The 20,163-nt window shown below is 51.1% G+C and overlaps 1 protein-coding gene across 4 annotated transcripts; it reads left to right on the top strand.

Moving 5' to 3' along the window:
* The first annotated feature begins 1,585 nt into the window (after positions 1-1,585).
* On the top strand, positions 1,586-20,159 carry MTHFR (methylenetetrahydrofolate reductase). 4 transcript variants are annotated; one of them, XR_008312660.1, is made up of 13 exons: positions 1,586-1,725; positions 6,389-6,667; positions 7,767-8,005; positions 8,743-8,853; positions 10,095-10,288; positions 11,648-11,898; positions 12,536-12,670; positions 13,529-13,709; positions 14,760-14,942; positions 17,711-17,812; positions 18,545-18,664; positions 19,213-19,639; positions 19,763-20,159. XR_008312660.1 is itself a non-coding variant. In XM_053281289.1 (12 exons), exons 1-12 carry the CDS (start codon positions 1,637-1,639, stop codon positions 19,411-19,413), a joined length of 2,085 nt encoding a protein of 694 aa, XP_053137264.1. In that variant the 5' UTR covers positions 1,586-1,636; the 3' UTR covers positions 19,414-20,159. The 4 variants fall into 4 exon arrangements, 3 of the variants coding, with proteins under 3 accessions (XP_053137264.1, XP_053137265.1, XP_053137266.1); XM_053281289.1 differs by having other exon boundaries at positions 19,213-20,159; XM_053281290.1 differs by lacking the exon at positions 1,586-1,725 and adding an exon at positions 5,150-5,429 and having other exon boundaries at positions 19,213-20,159.
* Positions 20,160-20,163: the final 4 nt, after the last annotated feature.

Genomic DNA, 20,163 nt, shown 5'->3' with positions numbered 1-20,163 from the left:
CTGCTTATTTATTTTATAGTACCTTTTGCATGTGAAGTGCTGCCTGACCTACTTCTTGTCACAGCAGCCCTGAAGGGTAGGTCACTGTGACTCTCCCCCCACCCCCCCGCCTTAAAGAGATAGAGGCGGTTGCTGGTGGAAGACAGCCCTGGGAGAATTGATAAGCCATGATGGGAATGGAGCAAAGGTGGCAGTCTCAAAGTCCCATGCTCACTTGTGCAGGGGCGTTACAGCAGCCTTGCGAAGAAGACTAACCATGTTGCTAGATCTCACTTGTTCTGGCGGCTAAGCTCATAAAATGCTGGGTCAGGCCAAGCCCAGCCCCACCTCATTGGCATAGTTTGCGATGATGTCATCATAAACTTTCCAGGTGCAAGTGGGCTAATTTGAGAGCTACTTAACTGATTTGAACCAAATTTGCTGCAGCTCCAGGGACACCTCAGCGGTGTAGATTGTGACAATGTCATCCACGCCATTCACGATGGTTGACACGTAAACCTTTGAGGTGCAAGTGCACTAACTTGTGGACAGTCTAACGGATTTGAGCCAAATTGGGTACAGTTGCCGTGAGTGACACACAGGGACACCTCAGTGGTGTAGTCTGTGATGACGTCGTCCACCCTGATCCAAGATGGCGGACGCATGAACATTTGAGGTGCAAGAGCTCTAACATATGTCCGGTATCTGTGGCTTAGAAGTAGTCTGTGCCTGCACATGGAGGTTCAGCTTCACCGTTAAGAACATAAGAGCAGCCCTGCTGGATCAGGCCCAAGGAAGCCCATCTAGTCCAGCATCCTGTTGGAAGCCCATCTAGTCCACAGTGGCCCACCAGATGCTGCTGGAAGCCACAGGCAGTTGAGGGCATGCCCTCTCCTGCTGTTGCTCCCCTGCAACTGGTACTCAGAGGCATCCTGCCTTTGTGGCTGGAGGTGGCCCACAGCCCTCCAACTAGTAGCCCTTGATCGACCTCTCCTCAAGATGTGACTACTAGCTGCTGCTAAGGCTTCTCCGTTTTATTCACTGATAAAGCGCATTCACTTATATACAGTTATACTTGAACTGAAAACAATTATTGTCAGTGAATATACTTATTTTTAAAGAGCGTATCCACTTATAGTATGCATATATTTTAGGGGTTCTCTAACAGTGGGTCCCCAGGTGTTGTTGCTCCCATCCATCCCTAGAAGGGCATTGTGGCTGGGGGTGATGGGTATTGTAGTCCAAGATGGAAAATCCTATTAATAAGTGAATTTATTTGTTGGCAGTGAATGTATTATAAATATTACTATAAGCAAATGCATTTGATATGCATGTTAATATTGATTTCATGAATGTAACAAATTTAAAATTCTGTCTACAACAGCATACACGAGGGAATACTTTAATTTTAAAAGTGGGCGTGGGGGGCAGCAGAGAGTCAAGAGGACGCTCTGTCGGTATCCAGGCAACGAAAACGAAGGGCGTGGGCTTCCATTCTGGTTTTGGGAGCTGGCCGACAGTGCCGCCATTTTGGAAGCGGGCAAACAAGCCGGCTTAAAGGGAGCGGGGCGTAGCCAAGCGATCGCGTCAGTATGGATGTGGGCGGGGCGGAGCCCGAGGCGGCGGCGAAGCAGAGCGAGGCGCTCGCCGCCGCGGAATGGAGCGGTGCGCGTGGGCGCGCGCCCTCCCCCTCACGCAGGACAAGAAAGGAGAGAAACTCGAGGAAGGGGGCACGCCCGACGAAAGGTGAGTGAGCGCGGAGGTGCGGGAGCGCGCGGGAGGGTCCAACTGGCAGAGAGCCCGGAGGGAAGTGGGGGAGGCCGGGAAAGAAGAGCGGGGGAGACCCCGGAGTCCGAAGAGGGATTTATTATAGGCGGAAGAGACCACTTGGGGGGGGGGGAGGGGGGACCTAAAAGGAGCACGCTTTAATTCTCCACGTGGTTCAGGGCAACGGAAACGGGGATCGTAATTCCTCCCAGTGAGAAGGGGTGGGATCCCGGGTGGGTCCACCCCTCTTAAAAAGTGATCTCTCATACCTTTAACCTAGCCACTCAAATTTAAAAAAAAATGAAAGAATTTTTATTTTTATTCTCCCCCCCCAAAAAAAGATTTGTCCTTATTAAGTAACACGTCCGTTTTCTTCTTTTTGCCACCCTGTGCGTTTCCTCTCTACATAAGTATTTCTTGCTCCATAAATATTTATCTCCTTAAATCAGTTTCCTCTTTGATACAGTCTTCTTTTAACCTTCTTTTGGGAAATGTACTTGGATTAAATATACATTCTATCTCTCCGTATGTATGTCTGTATATGTGTGTGGATTTTCATCAAATTTTGTTGCTTGATACCAATTTTTCTTCCTCGGGGCTCATGGATTATTTTCAGCATCTGATAACTTGAAAATTAATGTTCAAAATCTGTCCTAATAATAGTTGCAAAGGAAAGGAAAAGCCTCCTCAAATAGGAATAATTCACTGGATGAGATAAAGATCTGGTCTGGTCCAGAAAAGGTAGTTCTAATGAACAAAGGCAACCCATGTATACCATTTGGGGTTCTCAAATGCAGATCTCTGGGTGGTGTGTTGTACTACAACTCCCATTGCCCCATGCCATGTGGCAGGGGGTGATGGGAGTTGTAGTGTGACAGCGCCTGGGGACCCAATTTGAGAGCCCTTCTCTTAGGGGGTACTGTTTGCTTGAATGATGACCCCCACCCCCAACCTTCTTCGGTCTTCAGAGTTCGCTCCATGCTCGCGGAAGGAAGACACCCTATCTGGTTTTCTCCGGTCTCTTAACAGAGCCACTTGCTAGTTGCTACCTTTTGGGGTCTGAGCTGGATTTTTCCTCCAGTTGCAATCGAGCCAAATTCCGATCTCTGTTGCCGCAAAAGGTGCCCAGCTCTCCTTGGCAGGAGAACCACTTTATTTTTGCCAGCTGGAGGGAGCTTCGGTCAGGAGGCTCCATAAACCTCTCTCCTTGACATACTTAATCCTGAGCTGTAGTGAAAGCACCAGCAGGAGTGAAATCTGATTGCCAGGGGTTAGTTAAGGCGAAGCCAGTGGTTTACTTTTACCGCTCCTAGTACAGTACTTGTCCCTGCCCTTTGAAGGGATGCCAACTCGACGCTTGGCACAGTGGATCTGATTGCTTTACTATGTTATGCCAGTGTGTGTGTGTCCACGTGTATTTTCTCCTAAAGGGGTAGTGCAAGCAATGTTCCTGGGTACCCATTTAGTTCGCAGGAAAAACAGAACTGTTTTGTTCAGGGGGGAAAAGCAAGACTACTAAATAAGGAAGGTATGAAAGAGGGTTATAAAACTATCCATTTGGAGAGAAAGGAATGCTTTTCTCCTTCTTTCAGAAGACTGAAACTGAGGGGTCATCCAGAGTGCAATAGGTTCAAGACTGTACTATGTGCAATTATTTTATTTATTTATTGCATTTTATATATATTAGGCAGTGGAACTCACTGCCACAAGATGCAGTGGCGGAGTGCACTGCTTTATACAGCTTCAAAAGGGATTAGGCAGATTCAAAGTCTATTTGCTGCTGTTGCTGGTCATGATAGCTAAAAGAGGACCTCCATAGAAAGATGAAGCATGGTTCTAACAAGTGCTGCTTGTGGGCATTTTATTGGGATGCACTCCAAATCAGGTTTCTTTTTCATTTTTCCTCCTGTGGGCATTTTATTGGCATCTGGTTGGCTGTTGTAGAAAACATGATTCTGGTCTAGAGGGATCTCTGCTATAATTTAACAGGGCTCTCCTGAAACTCTTGTATCCAAGCTGTGTGCTCCCTTCCCCAAAGAGTCATCGGGAGCACAAATACCTGGTTTTCTGTTCTCAAAAAGTTGAGGGCTTGTTGGGGAAATTGACTCAACACTGGAAACTGACAGGACCCTAGCAAGACAATTCACCACTCAGCATGCAGTCCTCATCTGCTTCTCAGTGCTGGCTTCTGGTTTTGAAACCTCTCCAGGTTTTGGAGAATCGGTGTCTCTTCTTTAATGCCCACGCTGAACAGTTAACCACATTCCAGTTAGAGTTGGCAGTTATGAGAAGAAACTGGTGGGGTGGGCTAATGGATTCCCCCCCCCCGCCCCGTAATGCATTCCTATGCATGGCTGAATTGTAGGAATTTGGAAATATAATTAGGAAGGGGATTGAAAATGAAAATGCTAATATCATAATGACCTTATGCAAATCTGTGGTGGGGCCACCTCTGGAGTACTGCATAGAGCTTTGGTCACCATATCTTGAGAAGGAGATGGTAGAACTAGAAAAGGTAGAGAAGAGGGCACCCAAGATGATCAGGGGCCTCGAGCACCTTCCTTATGAGGCCAGGCTACAGCATCTGGGGCTCTTTGCTTTGGAAAAGAGGCAACTAAGGGGAGACATGATCAAAATATATAAAATTATGCATGGAGTGGAGAAGGTGAACAGAGAGGAATTTCTCTCTCTCTCGCACGCGCACACACACACACACACAACACCCCATTAGAACCAGGGGTCATCCCATGAAAGTGAAGGTCGGAAAATTTAGGAGTGACAAGAGGAAGTACTTTTCCACACAGCGCATAATTAATCTATGGAATTCTTTGCCATGGGATGTGCCGATGGCCACCAGCTTGGATGGCTTTAAAAGGGCTTTAAAAGGGCCAGCATCAATGTGGCTGGCCGAGCCATTTCCTGAATTAAAACGGGCAGACCCTTTTTGGTTTTTAGGGAAATGGTAGTTTGGGGACCAACCGTTTCAATGAGCGTGCTGCATAATTAAAAAAACAGTCTCTCTCTCTCCTGCCCAACCTCAGCGTGTTTACATGGAGTTCAGGGTAAGGAGACTTTGACTGTCTATTTTTATCCCCAAGGCTGGCTGGATTAAAAAGCATTAAAGGGAGAACCTCGGCCAAACAGCCCTTGTAAATATTGGGACACACAGAACAGACGGCCAGGCAGACACTAGACGGAATGGCCGGTGGGCTGTTCTTTGCATGGGCTTGTTGGCCATTGGCGGAGAGGATGGAGAACTCTGCCTCTGGTTGGAGGGCATGCCGGGGCATGCTGCTGATTGGCAGGGCATCTGCAGGTGAGGCTGGTCTGATTGGAGGAGCGGCTGCCTGAGTGTGTGTGTGTACCTAGCAACCGTGTGTGGCGCTGTGTGCACGCGCGCACGTGCACATGAACCCAAGTGGAGTTCCCCGGGGCACTGCTGTTTGCAGACAGACGGTGGTGGAGGCAGCCGCAGCTGCTGGCCGGGTCCATCTTGGAGACAGGCTGCTACTAGCTTGCCAGCTCATTCAAAGTCCCCGGGAGGTCAGGGAGGGTTGGCCTCCCTGGAGCGCACGGTGTGGCCACCGGGAGGAATAAGAACTGGAGGGCCCTCGGCACTCTGCCCAGCTGGAGAAGCATTCCAGGCTCCAGTGGACCATTGCAAAAAAGGATCACGCCGGAAGGCAAGTAGTAGTGGCCGTTGGCTTCCCTGACTGTGCTCTCGGTTTTCCAGCTCCTCTCTGGAGAGGGCTCTGTTTTTAACCCCCTTCCTTCGCTTGCCACCGCTGGGGAACAGAAAAGCATCCTGGGGAAAGGTCGATAATTGTGCCCCTTCCATGCATGCCCAAGGAAGAAGAGAGAGAGCCCAGGGAAGAGGCAGCAGTGCAGAAGTGTCTGGCTTGCAGTTCACCCGTGTCAGCCCTGCAAGAGTTGTGGGCTGGATGTCCCTCCTCTTCTGTACGAAGCGGGGCTGATCCGCTGTGTGTGTTTGGAGACGGAGCTTCTGGATCGCTTCTGGACCGACGCTACATTGCCAGGGGGTGCCATTTCCTGCGTGGCTAACTGCTGAATGAATTCCCCCGCCGTTGAACGCCCCAGCAGTAGGTTGGGGTTTGCGTATTAATTGCACCATATTGGCCCTGAATCTCTCCAGTTGGGAGTACAGGCCTCTCTTTTTGTTGGCCAAATACATGTGGGGGGCAGTCGAATGCAGTGGATCTCGTTAAATCGTGGGTCTCTCTGCAGCCCAGGCTCAGCTGTGGGTTGTAATCTCAGTTGAACAAGGAACTCTCACTGGGGACTCTTGGGCACAGCTCCGTAAAGCAAGAGCTTAGGGCGCAGGCCTGTAGAGGCAGGAGGGGTCAAAATCCAGCCCCACTTGGTCACTGGCACTGCGCCGTCAACTGGCAACCCTCAGACTTTCCATCAAGAATAGCTCTTTCTGTAAATATCCCTAGGCTTGCTGTGACTTTTGCAGTCATCTGTCGAAATTGTCCTGGGCAAAGTGACTTTGGTGGCTGCATTTGAGTGTGCAGAACAGAAAGGTGGAGGGGACTGGGCTGACCCTTTCGTGAGGCGAGTGATGACTGCCATGGCATATCCTGCTTGCTGACTTCACTCCCTCCCGCCTTGGTGCTTCCAGGTCACTCATCATGGTCAACGAGGCCTACGGCGTCGGCCAAGGGGTCGCCATCATTGGCAACGGGAACGCCAGCACCAGGTTCGACAGCGGTGGTGGCAGCAGCAGTGGCGGCGAGAGCTCCAAGGACAGCTCCAGGTGCTCCACCCCCATCCTAGACGCCGAGCGCCATGACCGCCTGTGCGAGAAAATGCGGCGGCGGCACGAGTCAGGGGACAAGTGGTTTTCCCTGGAGTTCTTCCCCCCGCGGACGGCCAGTGGGGCTGTCAACCTCATCTCCAGGTGATGGAGCTGCTGCCGGGAGTTGGGGAAGGAGGGTGGTGAGAGGCCGGGGGTGCTATTTGAAGGTGTTGCCGTTGGCCAGTTGAATTGGACTGTCAATGAACAGTAGAAAGGGGGAAGGCCTGTGACCTAGTATAACCTAGTATAACCTGCAGTGAGGGATGTGACGTCCTGGTACGCCTCTCTGATAGATAGGAACAGAGGAAGCTGCCATATCCTGAGTCAGACCACTGGTCTATCTAGCTCAGTACTGACTACACAGACTGGCAGCGGCTTTTCCAAGGCTGCCGGCAGGAATCTCTCTCAGCCCTCTCTTGGAGATGCTAGCATCTGCAGGAGGGCTGTAGTTGATCAGCCCTGCTTTAAATGATGTGTGGGCCACCTTCCTGCCAAATGTCGTTCAGGGTCACTTGAACTTGCACCAAAATTCCTTCAGAGAGCAGCAAGATAGACTAGAACCACCCAATTGTACCAACACTATAGATAAAAGCAGCAGTTATCTTAATCGCCAGCCAGTCAATCATCTACAGACCAACCTGGGCAGAAAACCACAGAGGAAGAACACCAGATGCTGCAGTGCAATTAAGTTAAATTAAACCAGCAGAACTCGCTACCGGAGGCTGAGGAAGGGCGGCTTAATTTGTTGGCAGATAGCAGCCTGCAAGGGGCAGGATTCGAACTCAGGGCATGCCAATTCGCACAACTAAGTCAGGGTCGCACACCATGAGAGCAATATTTATATCCCGCTTCTCAACAAAAAGCTCCCCAAGCGGTTTACATATTTATAAATAATAGATCAATAAAATGTCTCCCGCCCTCCTCAGCCACAGTGGCCTGTAGTTGGGGATGATGGGGTTTGTAGTCCAGCGTCTGCAGGAGGGCTGAAGTTGTGCAGCCGGACTCTAGGTTCATCAAATCTGCTCTGCTCTTGTGCCCCAGCTCACCTGGCTATCACACTGGTAGCCTCAGTTTGAAACCACAGTTCTTAGGATTCCTCCTTGGGCTCACCTGGGGCACCTTTTGACCGTCCAATGTCCTGGACCGCAGTGCCACAGCCCTATATTAATGTGTTCCTCCGCATTTGGGCCAAATCCTGCAGGTTCGACCGCATGGGGGCAGGGGGCCCGCTCTTCATCGACGTCACCTGGCACCCGGCGGGCGACCCGGGCTCCAATAAGGAGACCTCCTCCATGACGATCGCCAGCACCGCCCTCAACTACTGCGGCCTGGAGACCATCCTGCACATGACCTGCTGCAAGCAGACCAAGGAGGAGATCACGGCGCACCTGCAGAAGGCCAAGCGGCTGGGGCTGAAGAACATCATGGCGTTACGCGGAGGTGAGCTGCCCCCTTGCTCTCCTGTGGATAGGGCTGTGTGAACCAGCTCGCCCTCGAGCCGGTTCTACACCAAGCCGGATCTGGCCCGGTTCGGCTCCAGGTCGAGCCAACGCCCCCACCCTCCCGAGGCCAACTCGGGAGTTCTACAGTTTTGTTTTTAATTAACCTTTTCTTTGTGTGTGTTCGGCCTCGGGATGTGTGGCTGCAGGGGGGGTCTCCGGTTCCCCTGCTGGTCTCCCCCGGGCTGTTTCAGCCCATTTGGGGGGCATTCTGGCCCTTTCTGACATGGTAGTGGCCTTTTTGGAGTCTGCTGAGCATGTGCCTTGGCCGGGTCATGACCCAGCCATGCAAATGGCCAGGTGCGTGCATGGCGGCCTCCAAAATAGCCACTGCCACATCAGAAAGGGCCAAAATGGCCCAGGGGAGGCCGAACCGGAGGAGACCCCCTTGCCCACAGCCGCCAGCAGCACCCCCTGAGGGCCTCGGAGGTGGTGATTCCTCCATTTTTATAAAACAAATAAACTTTCCTGGCACCCCAAACTGAGTCCGAACCAGCTTGAAGCTGGGGCCCTCGTTCAGGGGTGCCAAAACGGAACTTTCCCAGTTCGGCTCGAGCCCAGTTCGGATTTGAACCAAACTGGGGAAACCGGTTTTGTTTTTGTTTTTTTGTACATCCCTACCTGAGAGGAGGTTACAAGCTAAAAGGTAACGGATGCATGCTCTTCCTCCCCATTCAGATCCCCTTGGTGAAGAGTGGCAAGGAGAAGGAGAGGGGTTTAACTATGCAGCTGACTTGGTGAAGCACATCCGTTCCGAGTTCGACGATTACTTCGACATCTGCGTGGCGGGTGAGGAAGCCAAGCTGGGCTGTGTGTGAGCTCTGTGGGAAGCTGCCGTCTGCAGAGCCGGGTCGTTCGTCCGTCTAGCTCAGTGTTGTCTGCACTGACCGGCAGCGACTCTCCCAAGGTTTCAGGCAGCTGTCTTTCCCAGGCATACCTAGAGATGCTGCCAGAAATTGAACCCAGGACCTTGTGCCAGGCAGGCAGATGCATTTCCATTTTGCTGTGGCTCCACCCGGTAAGGGGAATATCTTGCCGGGTTCCACATACAGTCACTCTTTCAAATGCAGACCAAGGCAGACCCTGCTTAGCAAAGGGGATTTCCCTTGAGCGATGGGGATTTCCCTGCTCGCTCCCAAAAGACCAGCACCCCTCCCCACTGCAGTCCTGCAGAAATAGCTTTTCAGGGCAGAGAGCACCGTTCTAGCCCTTCGGACTGTAAATATAAGTCTGCTTAATCCCCATACCAGCTTAATCACGTAACAACCTAATTGTGAAGACTGCCTGTGGACAAAAAGCAACTTTTTTAAAACTGGGAAAAGAGGTAGGAAGGGCAATATTCTCTCAGCTCCACGGCAAGCTGACAGAGAGGAGCGGAGAGCTGGTCTCATGGCAGCAAGCATGACTTGTGCCCTTAGCTAAGCTGGGTCTGCCTTGGTTGCATATGAATGGGAGACTAGAAGTGTGAGCCCTGGAAGAGATTCCCCTCAGGGGATGGAGCCGCTCTGGGAAGAGCATCTAGGTTCCCAGTTCCCTCCCTGGCAGCATCTCCAAGATAGGGCTGAGAGAGACTCCTGCCTGCAACCTTGGAGAAGCTGCTGCCAGTCCGTGAAGACAATACTGAGCTAGATGGACCAATGGTCTGACTCAGTATATGGCAGCTTATAAGGTCAAACTGTACACTGTGTTAAAGAGAGGAGAGCTGGTCTTGTGGTAGCAAGTATGACTTGTGCCCTTAGCTAAGCTGGGTCTGCCTTGGTTGCATATGAATGGGAGACTAGAAGTGTGAGCACTGGAAGAGATTCCCCTCAGGGGATGGAGCCACTCTGGGAAGAGCAAAAGGTTCCAAGTTCCCTCCCTAGCAGCATCTCCAAGATAGGGCTGGGACAGACCTCTACCTGTAACCTTGGAGAAGCTGCTGCCAGTCTGGGTAGACAATCCTGAGCTAGACGGACCAAGGGTCTGACTCGGTATATGGCAGCTTCCTATCTTCTTCCTAAACTTCCTCCTCTCTCTCACTGACCTCGAAGGTTACCCCAAAGGCCACCCTGAGGCAGAGAGCTATGAAGAGGACTTGAAGCACCTGAAGGAGAAAGTGTCGGCTGGAGCAGATTTCATCATCACACAGCTTTTCTTCCGGTCGGAAACCTTCCTCAAGTTCCTGAAGGACTGCCAGGCCATGGGCATCACCTGTCCCGTTGTGCCGGGGATATTTCCCATACAGGTGAGGCTGCTTAGGCTGAGCTGGGAGGCCTCCCGCCGCCCAGACACTGAGACGGCGTCTGATCACGGAGGTACGTTGTCTTTGAAAACAGCTACCCTAGTCTGGCCCGCCATTATTGGCTCCTACAGACTGGAATCTTCAGTGCCTGACACGATCCGGAAAACAATTCGGTGTCCTTAAAAAGGCCTTGAAACCTGTCAGTTGTCTGTGGCAAGTCAACGGGGGCCCTCGTTCAGTGGAAGAATCCCCACGTTGCATGCTGAAGGTCGCAGGCCGTCAGCGGGAATGGCCCCCTTTGCTAAGCAGGGTCTGCCCTGGTTTGCTTCTGGATGGCCGACTCCATGTGAGCCCAGTCTGCGAGACCTTCCCAGAGCACTTGCTCTGCATGCAGAAGGCCCCAGCCTCAATCTCTGGCTGCCCCAACCGTCAGAGAGTGTTCCTTTCGAGCAAGATATGGTGCCTTACCATCGGCAGTTTTTTATGGGAAATCTCTGAGAATTCCCCTGGCGATTTGGATCAGCCCTTGTGGTTCGGGTGAGGTTGAATCTGCCCACCACGTGTTGCTATATTGTTCCTTTTATAATGACAGGCGACGTAGTCTTATCACTCTCTTGCTTTTACATTATCCCGGCCAAACTGACGAATTTTACGTCACACTTTTCCTTGCAGACAAGAAATCGTCTATTACACACAAGGTTGCTAAATTTTGTGTGCCCGCTGTTAAAATCTGCCAGCAATTCATTTCTACCCTTTAGATCTTACCATAAAGCATTTCCTTTGTTGGTGCAAAGATTTATTATCTGAATAGATAGGTAGATTATTTATTTGAATGTTCTGTAATGTGTTGTGTTTATGTCTGATCTTTGATCGTAATAAAGTCGTTCATTCATTCTGTCTCTGGCTGCATTTCCAGATAGCACTCCAGAAATAATCCCTGTAACAGGGATTCAGAAATTTTATTGACTACGACTCCCAGCATACCCTGCTGCAATACCCTTTGGCTTTGGATCATGACGATGTGTTAAAACATGTATACCTTGCCCCTCCAGTACGCCTACTGCTTGGGGCGGCTCAAAGCATTAATAAAGTAGATAAATAAAGACCAGGCTGAAACCACATTTAAAATTACAATTTTTAAAAAAAGTTTCAAAGGAGAAATTATTAACAAAAAGCTAAAAACGGAGAGCTATGTTGGGAGGTGTAGTCGACAGCGGGGAATCCCCATTATAGGGAGCCCTGAATGTGACCAATATTCAAGTGGCCAGTTGAGTGGTTTGGGGGCCTAATATGGGACCACTATTCCCCGCTCCTTGTTGTCTCCTCCCTTCTCCTCCTCCTCTTCCTCCTCCTCCGATGCAGGGCTATCATTCTCTGCGCCAGCTGGTGAAACTCTCCAAGCTGGAGGTGCCTCCGGAGATCACAGACGTGATTGAGCCCATCAAGGACAACGACGCGGCGATTCGGAACTACGGCATCGAGCTGGCGGTGACCATGTGCCGAGAACTGCTGGACAGCGGCTTGGTCCACGGCATCCACTTCTACACCCTGAACCGGGAAGTGGCCACCGTGGAGGTGCTGAAACGTTTGGGGCTCTGGAAAGAGGACCCTAGGTGAGCCCCGGAAGAGAGACTATCCTTTCTCCTTGTCTGTTCCAACTGCCGGCGACTCTGCAAGGCTCCAGGCAGGGGTTATTCAATATTCCCAGTGCAGAGACGCAAGAAGGCAGCCTCCTCTGACTGCGGACTAATTCTGCTGACTCTCTGCTCTGGTCACAGCTCTGAGTTTTCCTCCTCCTAATCAGGAGGTGAGAAACACAGGGGTGGGTTCCTTGGAGTGTGATCTGCCCACGAAATAAAGCTTTATAAGCAAGGTGAAGCCTCGCTCCGGTTTTAATATAGGGAGGGAAGCATATTTGTTTGGCTCATGTGGTGCCAGCGTGGTGTAGTGGTTAGAGTGCTGGACTAGGACCGGGGAGACCCGAGTTCAAATCCCCATCCAGCCATGAGACATGCTGGGTGACTCTGGGCCAGTCCCTTCTCTCTCAGCCTCACCTACTTCACAGGGTTGTTGTGAAAGAGAAACTCAAGTATGTAGTACACCGCTCTGGGCTCCTTGGAGGAAGAGCGGGATATAAATGTTAAAATAATAATAATAATAATAATAATAATAATAATAATAATAATAATAATAATAATAATAATAATAATAGAGATATGCAAGCGTTTAAATCTTCTTCTCCCTCCACAGGCGCCCCCTTCCCTGGGCTCTCAGTGCTCACCCCAAACGGCGAGTGGAAGACGTCCGGCCCATCTTCTGGGCCTCCAGGCCAAAGAGCTACATCTACCGAACTCAGGAATGGGACGAGTTCCCCAACGGTCGCTGGTGAGTCTGCGGTGATGGGGCATCTGCAAAGCAGCCATGAAGTGTACATGAAGAAAGCACTAGGAAAGAAGTCCTTGCAGAAAATGGGAATTTTACATTCCCTGATTTGTGTGTGTTCAAAAACTTCTGCTCTGCCTATCATGGCCTTCAAGGGAGCTTACAAATTCCGTTGAGCGTACGGACACCAAACCCACCCTTTCCGTGACGTTTTTGATGCAATACTCTAGTGCCAATATGCTAGTGTAACAGAAATGATCTCATATTGTTCCTCTTTGCCCTTGCCAAATCCTCACCTTGCCTGCATTTCCATCTCCTCCTTCAGTGATCTCTTTTGTGCTATTTTTTTCCTGAATTGTAAGTGCCTCGGGGCAGGGACCTGTGCTCTCGTTCTTTGTAAATGAATCGGGATGGCACTAAATAAAAACCACACCACGAGGAAGAATCGCCATGATCGCATTTAAACGGGGGTTAGAAGTAGTTAAAATAATTTGGTCCCAACGAAATTGTTTTTTCCCAGTACTCTCGGCATTTAAACTCCTAAATGGTTGGGAGCTGGATACTGAAAGGGCCGCCACCCTCCTGTGTGAACTGGCTTGAATGCTTTGAGGTCCTGCTTCTTATCTTTTCTCCTTCTGAAGTGCCGAACGTGGGGTTATGAGATGGACCTTTTTTCATTGATGGTGCCCAGGCTGTGGAACTCCCTGCCTCATGGGATTCAGATAACCTCCTAGCTTTGTGCATAAAAGCACCAACTTAAGATGACAGCACAGAGGGAGTGTTCCTGTTTGCATCTGGGAACGCTTGGGGCCTGTCTGCTTACACTAATGTGTCCCTTTTCTCACCCCCGCAAATTCTCAGGGGCAACTCGTCCTCGCCAGCCTTTGGGGAGCTCAAAGACTATTACCTTTTTTACCTGAAGAGCAAATCGCCCCGGGATGAGCTCCTGAAGATGTGGGGTGAAGAGCTGACCAGCGAGGAGAGTGTCTTTGAAGTGTTCAGGTGTTACATAGTTGGAGAACCCAACAAGGATGGTCAGAAGGTGAGAGCTTCCTGCGGAAGAGGCGTGTGGGAGATCCTGAGCATTCATTCTTAAGAACCCAGTTAATTTGTCAGGCTGGGCTCTTGGATTAGGTCTAAGCGGTGGAATTTGCTGCCGTCGGATGTGGCGATGTCCTCCAATGTAGACTTAGATTCATGGAGGATAGGGCTATCAGCTGCTACTAGCCCGGGCAGTTTTACATTTTCAGTGGAATCGGAGGTGGTGTGCCAGTCAACACCAGGTGCTCGAAACAGGACGGGGTGATTGCCCTCTTCCCCCTGTTCGTGGGCTTCCCAGGTGCAGCCGGTGGGCCACTGTGTGAAGCCAGCTGCTGGACTGGGTGGGTCTTTCGCCTGATCCAGCAGGGCTTTTCTTACGGAAGGGGAAGGCAGCACACAGGAAGCGGCCTTCTACCGAGTCAGACCCTTGGCCCAACTAGCTAAGTATTGCCTACCCAAGCTGGCAGCGGCTTCATATGCAACCAGGGCAGACCCTGCTTAGCTAAGGAGACAAGTCATGCTTGCTACTACAAGACCAGCTCTCCTCTCCAAAAATGATACTCTACATAGGGACATAGGAAGCTGCCATATACTGAGTCAGACCCTTGGTCCATCTAGCTCCGGATTGCCTACCCAGGCTGGCAGCAGCTCCTCCAAGGTTTTAGGCAGGAGTCTCCCTCTTTCAGCCCTATCTTGGAGATGCTTCCCGGGAAGGAACTTGAACCCTGCCTGCCTGCAAGCGTTCAGATTTTCCTCGCAGAGCAGGGGAGTATCTACCAGCGCTCGCATGGAGTCTCCCATTCAAATGCAAACCAGGGCGGGCCCTGCTTGGCAAAGGGGCCAGCTCACACTCGCTACCACAAGGCCAGCTCTCCTCCTGGTTGCTCCACATGTTGCTGAGTTGGGTTCTGGCCTCTAGAAGCGGAGACGTTTGGGCAGTGGATGGCTGAGCAGGGAGTGAGGCTGGCCAAGGAATTTGAGTTCATAGAGAGGGGGTGTGGGGTGTGTGTGTGTGTCAGGATCTTGAATGGACTCTCTGCTCTCCCTGCAGGTGACCTGCCTGCCTTGGAATGACGATCCACTGGCTCCCGAGACCAACCTCATGAAGGACGAGCTGGCCAAGGTGAACCGCAGGGGGATCCTCACCATCAACTCGCAGCCGAGCATCAACGGCAAGCCGTCCACGGACCCCATTGTGGGTTGGGGGCCCGAGGGAGGCTATGTCTTCCAGAAGGTAGGGAGAGCGTGTGTGTGTGTGTGTTTACCCGAGACTTCTTAATTCCGGTCAATGTATGTATTTAGCCTTTTAAAATACTGCAAGCCGTCCCCAGCAAGCTCTGTGGGGACCGGGAACAACGTGGTTTTTAAAGAGAGACTGAATTCCTCCGGCACTTCTAGAAATTGAATGGCTTTTAAAAAAAAAATCAAATTGAAGTGTCACCCTAACCCTTTTCCAAGTCTGCAACCTTGGAGAAGCCGCTGCCAGCCCGTGTGGGCTAGACGGAACCAGGGTCTGACTCGGTAGAAGGCAGCTCCCCATTTTCATGCTTTGCGGGGGGGTGCCCCCCACCCACCTGCAGGTTTCTGAGGCAGGGGTGTGTGTGTGTGTGTGTGTGTGTGTGTGTGTAAGTAACATGCGCAGCACAACTGCCAAGCCATCGTGGAGATGGGGAGCAGTGTGTGTTCTAATTCGCTCTCATCTGTATGAAGAATGAGTTCTGCTCTGGACAGCAGTATTTATTTTATTCAATTTTATGCACTGCTTTTCCACAGAATAATCTCAGAGTGGTTCACAGTATAATTTAAACAATGCATAATTTTAAAAAGGCGCAGGTCTCAAAAATTAAAACAATACACAAAAGCGCAGAAAATATAAATATAATCTCTATTTAAAATGTAATAACCCATAATAATAATAATAATAATAATAAATGCAGTATATGCACACGAGCATTCAGAGTAGGGCCTTTTTGATTCAACCTGAGGGGGGGGTCTAAAATTAACGGAGCGGAGATTAAAATAAAAAAAGTGAGTGCGCTCATGTGCGCACGCCTTGGAGGGGAGTACTGGTGGTGGACGCCCAGGGGGGGAGAGTGATCTTCAGGGCCAGCTGCTTCCAAAGGGCGGAGATCAAAGGGTATTAGCAGGACTGCAGGGGGGTTTCTCGCACAAGGAGCAAGTCTGTGAATTTCAAAGCCCTCATTACGAGTCCATTGGGACCCGCTGCAGGCACCACCGTTTAAATGCACCCCCCACGATGAACCTGCCCCTCCTTGCTCCTCAACACAGGCCGTCCATCCATTTCGCTCCCATCCCGCCATATGTTAGGGAAATAATCAACTTAAAAGAGAAGTTGATCGCGACGAAGAAGTGTAGCTTTTACAGACTTCTATTTATCCCATGTTTTTCATTCCAGGAAGCAGTGGGTAAAACTCAGTTTTTTAAAATAAAAATAAATAAAAATTAAAAGGACTTCCATTGGTTGGTCCTAAATTTCCCAGCAATCAATTTCATGGGATGATCCCTGGTTCTAGTGTTATAACCTAGAGGCAGGCTGTGGCCATGTGGACTATTAGCTACTGCTGATACCAGTCCTGCAGGGGTGAGGGGGTGTCTCCTCATCAACATCTTTGCCACTGGGCATAGATTTTGCACCGTACCCAAATTGCTGTTCTCCACGCGGTGTTGGATCAATACCTATGAAATGTCCTGTTAAGTCGTGAATGATATTCATCGTTGTTGTTTTTCAATCTAGGAAGATCAGATATGGGGCCCGAAAACTGTAGCTGCCTTTTGAGAAATATGAAATACCGGTTTTAGATATGCATGCTGTCAATTCTTCATAGGAGGCAGAGGGCAGCGGGGTTGTTTTTGCCAAGGAAATCATCATCATTTCCTCGGCTTTACAAATAGCTTTGCTCTGGTTTATTATCTCATCCATCACGCCCAAGATGCCACACATTTCTCTCTGGTTATTTTCTGCAAACCTGCCTGTGTTTTAGAAACCAGACATAAGTTCCCCCTCTTAAGGAGGAAGCCACCTAATGGGGCAGCGGGGAAATGACTTGATTAGCAAGCCAGAGGTTGCCGGTTCGAATCCCCGCTGGTATGTATGCTGGTATGACTATGGGAAACTCCTATACTGGGCAGCAGCGAGATAGGAAGATGCTGAAAGGAACCATCTCATACTGAGAGGGAGGAGGCAATGGTAAACCCCTCCTGTATTCTGCCAAAGACAACTACAGGGCTCTGTGGGCGCCAGGAGTCAAAATTGACCTTAGCTTTATGGGAAAATATGTAGATAGTTTCCTTTCTTGTGGTTAGTGTGCATGCAGACGTCGTCAAACAGCGGGGTCAAAAGGCCTTGCAATGCGAACAGTGCAGGCCTCACCATTTCTGTCCAAAATCTCCCAAGTATGCAAACTAATCCTAGTGACGCTCCTCCACAGCAGTTGTTGGTGATAATGTAATCTGGGGAGATTAAGGCTGCCGCATGTGTTGGAGCTTTATGTGGCAATGTCACAGAATCTTGGGTTGCAGAGTTTATTGACTTTGCTGTTTAAGTTGCTTTTCTTCCATACTTCTGTGTATCTGTTGTTGGCTCAGGATTGCACTTTATGCACCCACCGGAGTTCTCATAGGAACATAGGAAGCTGCCATATACCGAGTCAGACCATTGGTCTATCCAGCTCAGTATTTTCTGCACAGACTGGCAGCAGCTTCTCCAAGGTTGCAGGCAGGAATCTCTCTCAGCCTATCTTGGAGATTCTGCCAGGGAGGGAACTTGGAACCTTCTGCTCTTCCCAAAGCGGCTCCATCCCCTGCTGAGGGGAATATCTCCCAGTGCTCACACTTCTAGTCACCCATTCATATGCAACCAAGGCAGATCTTGCTTAGCTAAGGGGACATGTCATGCTTGCAACCACAAGGCCAGCTCTCCTCTCTTGTCCCCCCCATCACCAAGAGATCTCTGGTCTCATGTTTCCTCTTGACCCCTTCTAGGCTTACCTGGAGTTCTTCACCTCCAACGAGAATGTCAAAGCCCTCCAGACAGTCCTGAAGAAATACGGCCAGCGAGTGAATTACCACATTGTCAACGTCAAGGTATGACCTCCTACCGTGTGGCAGCAAACAGAAAAACGGGTCCAGGATGTGCAGATTTAGGCTCGCAGCAGGAGGAAGGAATGCAATTTTGACAGAGCAAGTTCTCTAGTTCACCATCCAGTTGCGGCAGCTGGCACCATCTGAGCGGATGCCTGCTCGTTGGGACTTTGGACCCGGTCTGCACCCCGAGAGATGGGAAGGAGGTGGAACCATTGCAGTGGGTAGTCCTATTCTTCCTTCCCCCTCCTTAGCCACCTTTAGCGTCTCAAGGGGCAGCGGTGCCTTGACCCGGAGACCCATCCTTCTGATCCGAGCTCACCCTTCCAGCCACTAACTGTCCTGCTAACTGTCGCGACCGAGTGTCTCTTGCCCAGTGCCCGGTGAGAATCGGCCCCAGTTCACTGAGCCTCTTTTCTCTGCCTTCTAGCCTGGGCAGTAATTCGGCCGTAGCTTCGCCCAGACACCCTCGCTTCCCCCCGTTCTGAGCTTTGGAGAACGCTTGGCTTCTGTTCAGCCTGCGGCTGAGGACATTTAGGTGGAGGCGGTTGGGGTCTTGCAGGCCCGAGTCGCCCAGCACCTGACCGCCCCCCAGCTAGGATTGAGAGAGAGAGAGAGAGTCGTGTTTGGACACACCTCGCCTGCAGGGACAGACTGCCGCGGCCCTGGGGAGAAGCGAGCAAAGGGGGGAACATGAGTTGCTTTGAGTCCTCCTCTTTTATTTCCACCCGGCAGGGCGATAACATCACCAACGCCCACGAAATGCAGCCGAATGCTGTGACGTGGGGCATCTTCCCCGGCAGGGAGATCATTCAGCCGACGGTCGTGGATCCGGTTAGCTTCATGTACTGGAAGGTAAGAGGGAGGCGCTGAGGACTTTCCCCCAGTGGCGTCTGGACAAGGGAGATTACTGGGGGAGACCCAGGCATCGTTCAGGAGGAGCGTGTCTTCTTGGCCTGCAGGAGGTCCCAGATTCAGTCCCTGGCAGCAGCATCTGCAGGCAGGGCGGGGAGAAGCTCCTGCCTGGAACCTTGGAGAAGCCGCTGCCAGTCTGTGCAGTCAGTCCTGAGCTAGGTGGTGCTTTACTCCCTTTGCTCAACTTTGGCCCTCCTGCAGATGTTGGCCTACAACTCCCATAATCCCTGGCTATTGGCCACTGTGGCTCAGGATTGTGGGAGTTGTAGTCCGAAAACCTGTTTACCTTGCCTCTGCAGTGTTTGCCAGTGAGTCCAGTAATTTTGTCTGTTCTCCGGCTCCTAAATTTGCGGGGGGGTGGGGGGTGGGCTGACTCCAAGATCCAGAACTTCCAGAAGGCTTGCACCCGCAGCATTTGTGCCAACAGTCAACTAGCCAAGACGGCAGTGCCTTGCAGTAACCCGGCTTCCTCTGTCCCTGTGCCCCAGGACGAGGCCTTTGCCCTGTGGATCGAGCAGTGGGCCAAGCTCTACGAAGAGGAGTCCCCTTCCCGCATGATCATCCAGTACATCCATGACAACTACTACTTGGTCAACCTGGTGGACAACGAGTTCCCCCTGGACAACTGCCTCTGGCAGGTGCTGGAGGACATGCACGAGCTGATGAACTCTCCGCTGGCGGAGCCCTGAGGCAGCCCTGGTGCCGTCCTGTCCCCTGCACATCTGGCCAGAAGCACCTTCAACTTCGGCATGCGAGGCAGAGCAGACGCAGCCCACACTCCTAGAGCGTGCCTCTGGCTGTCCCTCCCCGTTGCCTTCCAGTGAGTGGGCCCCCTGCTCTCCCAATCCCAAAGACCTGAGCATCAAGGTCCTTGAATCTGACCCTCTTCCAGTTCTGTTACAAGTCCCCACTTCTGTTGGACCAGGGGGGTTCTCAACCTTGGGTCTCCAGCGGTTGTTAGACTGCGACTCCCATCACCCCCTGCTGCAATACTGTGGACGTTGGGAGTTGTAGTCCAGCAGCAGCTGGGGACCCAAGGTTGAGAACCCCTGACCTTAAAGGCAGCTAGACCCCTTCTGGTCTCCCTCGGGACGTCCCCTCGCAGGGAGTTGCATTCTAAAATGCTTCCCAGCCGCGGAATACCTTCTCTAAGTAGCTACTGATGTGAGCGGTGGCTCTGTAGTCTCTCTTGCCAAGAACTGCCATGATGGCAGGGCATTCCTCGGAGCAGACCGGGACAACCTGTTCTCACCTGCGTCAAGACTGCCCTCCCTCCTCTGAGCCCAGTTAGTGTATTTATTTATTTTTTTAAAAAAGAAGCAGGGTTGAGGAGTCTCTTTCGGTGTCACTACTTTGCCTTCCGGGAGAACATGTCGGGTATTTAAGCACTTGTAAAGACAGTTAAAAAATAAAAATAAACAAACTTACACTGACACCCA

This window comes from Hemicordylus capensis, chromosome 16 (genome assembly GCF_027244095.1).
Source record: "Hemicordylus capensis ecotype Gifberg chromosome 16, rHemCap1.1.pri, whole genome shotgun sequence".
NCBI classification, from domain to species: Eukaryota; Metazoa; Chordata; class Lepidosauria; order Squamata; family Cordylidae; genus Hemicordylus; species Hemicordylus capensis.
Note: the sequence above shows the minus strand (reverse complement) of the source record. Positions and strands in the feature narration are given on the sequence as shown.

Coding starts and splice junctions, on each gene's coding strand:
- MTHFR (XM_053281289.1), top strand. CDS start 1,637: ATGGAGCGGTGCGCGTGGGCGCGCGCCCTCCCCCTCACGCAGGACAAG. Junction 1,726..6,388: donor GGGGGCACGCCCGACGAAAG/GTGAGTGAGCGC, acceptor TGGTGCTTCCAG/GTCACTCATCATGGTCAACG. Junction 8,006..8,742: donor CATCATGGCGTTACGCGGAG/GTGAGCTGCCCC, acceptor CTCCCCATTCAG/ATCCCCTTGGTGAAGAGTGG.